The following is a 10,574-nucleotide window of genomic DNA, read 5'->3' on the forward strand; positions in this document are numbered from 1 at the left end:
CCTCATCCTATCCCTGCACCCCCTGATCCAGAGCCCCCCCATCTCTCCTGCAGCCCCCTTTCAGCACTGGAAGCTGCTGGAAGATCTCCCCGGAGCCTTCTCTTCTCCAGGCTGAACAACCCCAATTCTCTCAGCCTGTCCTCATAGGGAAGGTGCTCCAGCCTCGGACCATCTCCATGGCTCCTCTGGACCCAACAGGTCCAACAGACACCCTGTGTCTCCCATCCCAAGGCTCGGTGCTCATCACACCCGTCCCAGCCGGGGAAGGGGAGCAGAGCCCTGGGAACGCACCTCCATGCTGATCCCATGTGGATACCTGTGGCCTGGAGTCACTGCACAACATCAAAATGGGAAGAAAGAGGCTTTCCTCTGGTCTTCCCTCCCCACCCCAAAACGTGAGCACTGCCAGTACCTGGCTCCATCCAACTCAACCCAACGCAATGTGGGAAAATCAACCTTAACTCATTGAACGTCATCAGCATTGCAATGCCAACGGCCACCTCGAGCCGGAGCCCGTACCGGCAAGATGCTTAATTAATGTGTGATTATTTTGGCTTTCCAAAAGGCGCCTCTGGAAAGCATCAAATGTATGTGTCCAGCAAACATACATAGACTTGAGGCCACGGGGATGGCTGCACTGGTCCGAGGAGGGAGGCAGCTCAGCATCAGCAGCGGCTTGAACTTCTCAGCGTGGCCACAGGCAAGAGAACCAGGTCCTGCTAATAATTTAAGAGCATCAATTAATACAGTTTAATAAATACATAAAAGGATCTGGTCTCTTTTTTTTTTTTCCCCAATCCACTTTCTAGCATCAAGACAGTTAAGGGCGATTGTCCCATAACTAAGGCAAAGTTTTTATATATGTGTGTGTGTGTGTTTCTCTCTCCTTTTTTGTTTCGATTTTTTTTCACTGTTTTGTACATAAAGCAATCACATAAAAATAGTTATAAATAGAAAAATTGCAAAGGTTTTTTTTCCCCCGTAGACAAATAGGAAAAAAAACCCCCAACCAGCCCAACAAATAAATTGAGACAGAAAAAAACACCTCGCTTCAAGTCCTTGTAGATTATACAGTACTCAGCATCTTTGGATACTTGACAATGACTCCAAATTGTAGACAAAAAAACACCTGAAGGAACCAGTCATCTGCAAAAACGTTGCTTGTGTAGAAGTTGATACGGATTTAAAAAAAAAAAAAAAGTTTGATGCAGTTTTAAGAAGTTTTCTATTTTTTTCTCTTTTTTTTTCTTTTTTTTTTTTTTTTTTTTTTTCTCCATTGACTTGTTGCATGCGGAGTCTTTGTGGTTTTCTTTTTGGAGGAGGAGGAAGCGAGTGTTGGGCAGTTCTTGGGATGGTTCTGCTGCGGACGGTCTCAGAGCAGAAATCCTTCGTGTCGGGGGCTGAGGATCCTGGACCCCTTGTGTCACCCCATGCTCCAGTGGGGACACCCTCATCCAGCCACCGCTTCCCAGCGACACCATTGATGGGCAAACCAAAAAATGAATGAACCCACGATGCTCTCGTTCCCTTTGATTCTGCTGACGTGGAAAGGTGACAGTAAAAAGAGAGAGAAAAAATCATAATTTGGAACATTTCAATTTTCAAGTGCTGGTTTCATGTCAAACCAGTCTCCCGGGAGCAAACCATCTCAGCTGGTGGTCAAACTGGGGTCCCACCATGTCTAGGAGGAGCCATCGGAGGCAGATGGCCTTCGAAACCCTTTATCCTCAACAGTGGCTCATGTTTTTAGGGGCTGAAGGAGGCTGACTGGGCGATTCCAGCCAATCTGCCAATTTTTTGGCCTCAAAAGGATTTCTAGATAGGGGTGGCACAGCCATGGTCTGCAGGGATTCTGGGGAGGTCCCCAGACCTGGTGGCCAACCTGGGCAACCTTCAGCTTGGAGCAACCTCATCATATGTTACCACCTGATTTTTTGAACAAGAAATGGTGAAGAAATAGGATTTCTATTTGCTTGCAAGTGGACAACCTCATCTGCAAGACATCTTGAGTGGAACCTTTTCCACAAAGATCCCTTGAGAGGAGCAGCAAGGAAATATACACACACAATTTTTTCCCGTCGACATTGCAGATTCGGGAACACTCAAGTGTTTTGTAAATTTTTGTGATAAAAATATACATAAGAGTTAGGGGGAATTGAGGACAAAACCCCAGATATTTCAGAATGGTCAGTGGCGGTGAATTCTGCCTCTTTGGTTTGAAATGACTTTTTCATTTCAAAATTCCCATGTGGTTTATTTACACAAAGCAAGGGTTCAATAAAAGCTCAGAATTGAAACATTTCATAGAATCACAGAATGGTTTGGGTTGGAAGGGACCTTCAAGACCATCGAGTTCCAACCCCCCTGCCATGGGCAGGGACACCTCCCACTAGCCCAGGTTGCCCAAAGCCTCATCCAGCCTGGCCTTGAACCCCTCCAGGGATGGGGAATCCACAGCTTCTCTGGGCTAGGATCCTGGGAAGGATTTCTGATCCATCCAAAAATTTTTCTTCACCTTTTCAAGCAAATGAAGTGAAAATACTCAAAACACGTCTTTGGTTCTCCTTCTGAAATCTAGAAATGGCCAAAGAACCAAAAAAACTAAAAACCACCTTTTCCACCCAGCTTTCTTCATGATTTTTTTTTTTTTTAAAAATTTTTCAGGGTCCCAACTCATCCTGCTTTCACCAGCCCTGCAAATCTGATACACCAAAAAGAAAGGCGACAGCCATGATCCTCCTCCTCCCAAAGTGGCTGCTTGATCATCCCCTTTATCTCTTGTAGAATAAATTTTGTTACCAAGCTTGAGAATTAATAAAAAAAAAAAAAAGTCGTTTTGACCAAAAAGGCCAAGGAATGTAACATATCAAACCCAAATCTGGACGGCTTGTTGGTGTCCAGCAGGTCCCACGGGTGGAAAATGGGGAACACCTCCCCCAGAAGAGCCATCTCATGGTGATGGCCATGCCCTGGACTAAGGCAGGTGACATTTTTGGGAGCATTGAAGAGAGCAGCAGACCTGGCCTGGAGCCATGAGTGGTGGGCGGTTGGAGGTGACAGTGAGTGTCCCATGGCCCCAAAGCCAAGTGCATCAAAGAGTCTAAAGTGCCAGTGGTCATGGGGCGCAGCACCCACCCACCCACTTGCTTCAGCGATGACCCTATGCCCCAAGCCCCGTGGTGGCAAGGGGACGAAGAGCTTCTTGGGAGCCAGACGATGTCAAAGGGCCAACGGTGACCCCAAGGGAGGCAGCTGCCCTGTTGGGAAGGGAGTGGACCCATGGTGGGACCGGGCATGGGTTTAGTTGCCCGCTTCCGAGACGGGAGCCATGTGGCCAAGCCCCGCCAAGCCGCTGAAGCCTGTGCTCCAAGGATCAGGGAGAGGGAAGAAGGGTTGGGCAGCGAGGTTGTCGTTATGGCCCAGGGCGAAGGCGAAGATGCCTGCGTTCCTCTCCATGTCCAGTTGGGCTCGCCTGAAGAGCTTCATTTGGGTTTCTTCAAACTGACTTTCCAACTCTTGAAGGCTGAAGGCGGTCTTGGCCCCGCTCAAAAAGTGCTTGGGGCTGGGGCCAGGAAGGCACATGGCCGCGCCGCCAAGGTGGCCGTTCATCTCCTCCAATGTTGGTGGCATCATGAAGCTCTTCTCTACCGGTGGGCCACCAGGAGCAAAGAGCAAACCAGCCGCCCTCCATGCTGCCGGCTTGCGTCCTCGCCGGGGCCGGGAGATCCGGCAGCTCTGGCGTTTGATGTGACGATGGAGGTGGTCGGAACGGGTGAAGCTCTTGTAGCAGAACTCACACTGGTAAGGTCGGATGCCCGTATGGATGCGCATGTGGTTCTTCAGGTCGTAGTTGTGCACGAATTTGGCGTTGCAATGGATGCAGAGGTACGGTCGCTCCCCTGTGTGCTTCCGCATGTGGATTTTGAGCTTGTCCTGCCTGCAAAAGAAAAATAATTTGGTGAGCTAGAAGGGATGGGGTTGGAAATGCTCCTTGGATCAGGAGAGGGAAAGGTGATGGGAAGGTGGAGAGATCATCCTGGAGCTTCTCCCAATGTTTGGATGCTCTTGCAGGCTGGTGTTTGCACCCACCTCCTCCTTCTTGAAGTGACAGCAGTTAAATATCACACACACCCAACCCTCCACGTTAGGATTTTGCACCCGATCCCAGTTCAAAACAGCCTAAACTGGAGGCATTGTGGATGCCCTATCCCTGGAGGGGTTCAAGGTCAGGCTGGATGAGGCTTTGAGCAACCTGGGCTAGTGGGAGGTGTCCCTGCCCATGGCAGGGGGGTTGGAACTCGGATAACCTTGAAGGTCCCTTCCAACCCAAACCGTTCAATGATTCTACAAAAAACCCCTCTGGAATAAACCCCAAAACCATACGGGAATATCCAAACAAGTACATCTATATTCTTGCCTACAAATAAGGAAATTAGTTGAGTTTTGAGAGCCTGGCAATGTGGGGCAATACTGCTTAAATGATCCCTCTCGAAGCTGATTTTTCCTTTCCTTTTATCCTTGCACTGACCACTGGGTGTCTCAGGAGCTTTGGTTTGAAACAGGAGCCTGGCAGAGGGTGAGGCAGGCAGAGGTGCAGCACCCACTGTCCTTCCCTGCCACGTTCTCTGAGACCAGCACACATCCAACCTCATACACGTTTCGGAGAAGGTTTTTCAAATACAGCATCATACCCATCCCAACGGCACTTATTTACAAATACAAGTTGGGGTTATTTTTTTGTTTGTTTGTTTTAAATGGGAACGTTAAAAGCAAGAATATTTTCCCAGGCTGGCAGTCCAATCACTTTTTTTTTTTTTTTTTTTTTTCACAATAAATCAGTTTTTCCTTCTGCAGCCTGCAAAAATCACAGCTAAGGCATATGACTCCAACTCGAACCATTCTATGATTCTAGAAAATGAAGCTGATTGTAGCTGAACTGAGCCAAGCACGCTGCCTTGGTTGCATGAGAGTTCAAGTGATTAAACAGCGAAGTGGGAGAATTCATATAGTTTTACAAAATGCTTTCAGTATGATCCCTCCAAGACGTTAGTAATGTGGCTGAGAATATGCAGAATATATGGAGACATGTCATTATTACATATAAAATATATATAATGCAAATAAAATGAAAAAAAAACCCAAAAAATCAATTTATGGTGGCAGGTCAAGTCCTCAAAACTTGCATCCTGCTGCCTTTGCACTAGTTTCTGCCACTCTGCCTGTGCACATCCTGAAATAGTTTTGGGTGCCATCCGTGCTGGTGTCGGTCATGACATCCCTGCAAACTGCTTCCTGGGCATGAAAGATGCTGAGAAGTGTCCCTAACAGGAATCACCTCTTCTCCAGATGATGCTAATGGGAAACTGGTCCCATGTCTGCAGTGGCGATGCTCCCTGCCTGTACTGAGACTTTTAGGGAGACAGGAAAAAAATAATCTCTCAGTCCCCATGCCAAGCCCAGGGCCAAATCCCAACTTCCCATGCTGAAATTTTCAAAGATGCTGTTATCCCAAGATTTTAAGCATTTTCCTCCCAATCACTTCTCAGCGTGGAAAAATTAATCCCAAAGGGATAACACGTGGTGAAGTCATCGTCAGAGGGACGTAGGGGCTCGTACTGTGAAGTGTTGGGAAATATTAATAAAAAGCAGAGCTCCCAGCCCCACCTTTAATATAATTTAAACTTATAGATGTCATGTTTAACCTAGCAGGATCGCTTTTCCTAATAAACACGCGGTGTGCCAGGACTGGATAATGTAAATACAGGGAAATATTTTTTTTTCAGGTTATTACCCATCTCCGGCAGCAGATGGAGAGAAATTCTCCGGCAGCATCTCTGTGGGATGGAAGAGAGGTTTGATGGCTCTACCTGGAGAAGCTCAGAGGTTATAGAAGGGGGGATGAGATGCTCCGGTTGCCAAGGAGGACCCAGGGGAGGATGGGGCATGGGAAAACCAGGTTTTGTGAGATGGGAGCTGGGCTCCGAAGGAGAACCGAGCGCTGAGTGTGTGAATAACCTTAATGCAATTGCATTAGGAGAGCGATTAGGGCTCTGCGAGCTGTCACAACACAAATAATAGGAACAAATAATGTTAACCTTTCTGGCTGGAACAGTTTCTCCTTGAGCACTCTGGGGTTGTCTTGGTGGAAAAAAAAGAAATATTTGCAGTTTCCTCCAACATTTTAGCAGACTAGAAGCTGAACAGCCTTTGTTTAAGGAAAAAAAAAATTAATGAGCTATTAAATTAAGTCCTGCTTGCTGCCATCAGATGTCCCTGGGGGTGGGGAGCGGCAGATCTGGGCGCACGTGCGGTCCCTGCTGTGGGATGTGGGATCCCACTGATGCGAAGAGGAAGGGATGCGATGGGGAGGTTGGGGGAACATCAGCCAGGAATATGGGTTTTTTCGATTTCCCCTAGTAAATTTCCCCCCGAGAGCACAAGATGTTAATGCAAGCGTTCAGGAAATCCCAAGAGAAATCTCTTTCTATGTCTCAATCACTCCACTTTGGTTAAATACACTTCGCCCTGAAGGAGAGCTCTGACTTTAATGTTGAAAAAATGGCTAAAAAAGCCCCAAAATACAAAATACTTCCAATACATCTGAAAATCAACCAATGTTCTGAAATTCCCACTACACTCAGGGTGGAGGAAGGAAGAAATTCTCCATCTCTGCACAGGGTGACCAAACAAATGGCTTTGTTTTCGTGAATGAGGATGGGAGATGGCACTGTTGGGTTAGTCCCACTTTTCTTTGTGATCATTCCAAGATGCTGATTTAACCTGGCTGGATGAGGGCTCAAGATATCCGAATTCCCACCTGAACCCTCCTACTAACCTTCACAGTGAGTGTGAATCACTATCATCTCGCCGTGCCTCAGTTTCCCCAAACCAAGCCAACGATGCTGTTCTTGTTTGTAAAGGACTTTGGGAGACCTCTGGAAAGGTTCAGCTCGATTTTTCCCATTACAGGGAAGGTGTCAGGGACAGGTCAAGCCAAATTATTTCTTTGTCGGAATCACACCCAGGAGAGTGATGGGGTCCACAGGACGGGGCTGGCTGTGTGGTCCCTTCATCCCGAGACGCAGCCACGCTCCCTGGGCTGAACCCATCCCACTACTCCCAGCAAAACCCACTTCCCCAGAAGTGACATCCCAGCGCTAACCTGGGGATGCAGCACCAGCAGGAGCCAGATCCAAATTCCCGCAGGCAGGAATTAGCAGCAGGGAATGGCCTTTCCCCCTGCAAATACCAGGGTGAAGCCAGCGCACGTCGTGTACACCTGCCCGAGGCACGATGCTCCCCGCATTCTAATACGGTGTTGGCTGCATTAATGGAGCGGAGCACGGGAAATTTATTTGCAGGTCAAATACCCATCACCTGCGTAACTTCCACTCAGATATTATCACAGGGATGGGAGAAGATAAGCCGGGTTGAATGCAGGAGCACCCCAGGTGTCCTGCCATTGTCAAGAGCTCGGCTTAATAGATTATTTTCCTCCGGTTTGCTCGCCCCAGCTGAATAGGGCTCGCTCTCTATTTCAGCCAGGAGCTGAAATACCATGCTCTTGTCAAAAAGCTTTATTATTATGGTAAAGATTGTACTCATTAGATATTAATTATGCCCAGCAAGAGCAGGTCCAGGAATCTATTTGTCTTTGCTCACCGATTCCATTTGCCTGTCTTTTCAGAGAAGGGTTGCAAGCTGGAGCGTTAGATTTGTGTAGCCTGCAATGATTTATTATCATCAAGGGCTTGTCTGGGGTGCAGAGAAGTGCAAAAGCTGTGGAAAAGAATACTGGTTCCAGGGGTGGATCTGGCCGGTCACGCCTGCCTCAGAGCCGCCCATGTCAGGGCTGGTGTCACTGAACTTGAGATACCTAAAAGTTCTGTGCCCTAATCTAAGCCCCAAAGATTGTTTTTGTGGGATGACAATTTTGTTCATCCCCTTTCTCCATCTACCTCTTGGAGGGTGCTGATCTCTTCCCACTGACCATGGAGGGAGTCGAGGTTCCAGGCTCTTGGGTGGCCAACATTCAGGGTGATAAATCATAGAATCATGGAATCATTTAGGTTGGAAAAGACCTTTAAGATCATCGAGTCCAACCATTGACCTAACACTGCCAGGTCCACCACTAAACCATGTCCCTAAGTGCTACATCTACACGTCCTTTAAATACCCCCAGGGATGGTGACTCCACCACTTCCCTGAGCAGCCTGTTCCAGTGCTTGACAACCCTTTTGGTGAAGAACTTTTTCCTAATATCCAATCTAAACCTCCCCTGGCGCAACTTGAGGCCATTTGCTCTTGTCCTATCACTTATTACTTGGGAGAAGACACCAACACCCACCTCACTACTGATGTATAATAATCAGGACCACTCCAGCCTCGGAAAGTCCCGACACTGTCATGTCTAAACACGTGCAGCTTGGTTGTGGTCTACAATGATGCCAGAATCATAGAATCATAGAACCACAGAATGGTTTGGGTTGGAAAGGACCTTAAAGATCATCGAGTTCCAACCCCCTGCCATGGGCAGGGATACCTCCCACTAGCCCAGGTTGCTCAAAGCCTCATCCAACCTGGCCTTGAATGTCCAAACCCAAACTAATTCTATCTCGCAGCAAAATGACCCTCCCAACTCAATGCATCTCCCACACATCAGAAATGAAGCCTTCTTGGCCGGTTGACCATCTATTTTCCAGCTTCCTCTGGTCCAACTATGGTTGGGTTGAAAATATCCTGTTACTTATTTAAGCTTTTGTCCAAAGAGTGCATGGATCCACTGAGCTGTGGATGTGATCCACAACCCACCAAAATTGGTAGGTTCACTTTCTTCCTCCACCCTCCCTTTCTCCTTTTTTTTTTTTTTTTTTTTCTTTTTCCCCTGAAAGCATGGAGCTCATGCCCTGCTTTCTTTGCTCCTTTTTTTTTTGGGGGGGGGGAAAGAGATGTGTAGCTTAGGAATCAGCTGTGGCGTCATGATGTGGCCCCTCCAACCATCTCCCCCACCCCACACACGACCACGCGTGGTGGAAATAACCACCGCACACCTGGTAAAGCGGACTTCACAGATATTGCACATATACGGCTTCTCTCCCGTGTGGGTCCTCATGTGCCTGGGCAGCTTGCCGGCTCCCATGATGACTTTGTTACAGATGGGACATTGCTGGGACACTTTGGGCTTTATCTTCCTCTCTTCTTCCAGTGGCCATGGGGGAAAAACTCCTCCAAACTGGGTAGCGCTTAGGAAATTGAGATAAGCGCTATAGTCAGTCTCGGCCTTAATATGTCCTAAGGGAGCTGCTGGGGCGTTGGTAAACACGTCCTTGAAGAAGTCATTCGGGAAAGGAGGTGGAGGCAGGTCTTCCTTCTCCTCCTCTTCCTTGATCTTCCTCTTTTTGATGACCAAATCCAAGGGGCCATTGTCTGCTTGGGGCTCCTCGAGTTGGGGGAAGGAGCTAAAATCGCCATTCCATAGGTGAGGGAAGAAAGTAGGGGCGAAAGGAGAGAGAGCTGGTCGTCTTTCTGGGATGTTTGCCTTCGGGTACAAGTTTTCCCTTAGCAACGACTCGATGGAGAAGTCTCGTATCACACCCAAGTGTCCAGAGGAGTTATTGGCTGGGTAGTGATCAGGAAAGTCTTTAGGTGCTTCTGTATATGGTTCTTCCGTAAGATCAGATTTTGAAGGGCTTTGGTGACAGCTTACTTCTTGGACATCGGTTAGATTCTCCTGATTGATGAAATCTTCCACTTCTTCCTCTTCCTCCTCTTCCTCCTCATCTTTGTTATTGTCTTCATCATCATCTTCATCCTCTTTGTCATCTTCCTCTTCCACCTCTCTGTCGGGCTCCATGATTTCAAGGCATACGTTGATGATGCACTGGATCTCCAGCATCTTGGCCGCGCTGAGGATGTGCTTGACGTTTGAGGTGGTGATGGTGAGGGTTGAGGTGTAGGCAAACTCCAGGATGGCAGAAAGTGCTTCAGGCTTGACAAAGTCAATCTCGTAAACATAGGGCTGGTCTGTTAAAGTGCCAGTAGTGAAGAGTTTTTTGAAGTATTTGCTGCAAGCAGCAAGGACGGACCGATGGGTCGGGTACTCCTGGTCCTGTACAATGAGGATGACATCGCAGAGGAGACCATCATGCCGCTGCTCATTTAAACCACATAAAACTTCACTGCTGTGGTTCGGGAATGGGATCCCGATAAGATCTTCAATGCCATTGGCCATATTCTCATTTAGTGCCCTAGGACAAAGGACACACAGTAGGGAATTAGCAGAGGGTTCCACATCAGCAACGCCAAGAAGCCCTGCCGTCTCTCAGCGTCCTCCTCTCCCCCACCCCACTTGGACCTCTGTAATCACCTCCTGCCTCAGTGCATCTCCATGTCACCTTCAACTCCTTCCAGGTCCTCTATCATTTACCCTCTCCTTCCCTCCACATCTCTTCGTCTCCTTCTTTGTCTCCATCCTTCTCTTCTCCGTTCCCACCTTTTCATAACCACCACAACCTCCCTCTTCTCTTTCACATCCCTCCCCCAGGAACCTCACACGATTCCCTCCCCATCACGTT

General features: G+C 48.0%; 1 protein-coding gene across 1 annotated transcript; it reads right to left on the reverse strand.

The window, feature by feature from the left end:
* Nucleotides 1–3,300: 3,300 nt before the first annotated feature.
* ZBTB7C (zinc finger and BTB domain containing 7C) lies at nt 3,301–10,231 on the reverse strand. The gene is made up of 2 exons (XM_010085015.1): nt 9,051–10,231; nt 3,301–3,937 (listed from the first exon to the last, which is right to left on the reverse strand). Exons 1-2 carry the CDS (start codon nt 10,229–10,231, stop codon nt 3,301–3,303), a joined length of 1,818 nt encoding a protein of 605 aa, XP_010083317.1.
* Nucleotides 10,232–10,574: the final 343 nt, after the last annotated feature.

This window comes from Pterocles gutturalis, unplaced genomic scaffold, assembly GCF_000699245.1.
Source record: "Pterocles gutturalis isolate BGI_N339 unplaced genomic scaffold, ASM69924v1 scaffold25445, whole genome shotgun sequence".
In the NCBI taxonomy this organism is placed as follows: Eukaryota; Metazoa; Chordata; class Aves; order Pterocliformes; family Pteroclidae; genus Pterocles; species Pterocles gutturalis.

Coding starts and splice junctions, on each gene's coding strand:
- ZBTB7C (XM_010085015.1), bottom strand. CDS start 10,231: ATGGCCAATGGCATTGAAGATCTTATCGGGATCCCATTCCCGAACCAC. Junction 3,938..9,050: donor TGTGAAGTCCGCTTTACCAG/GTGTGCGGTGGT, acceptor TTTCTTTTGCAG/GCAGGACAAGCTCAAAATCC.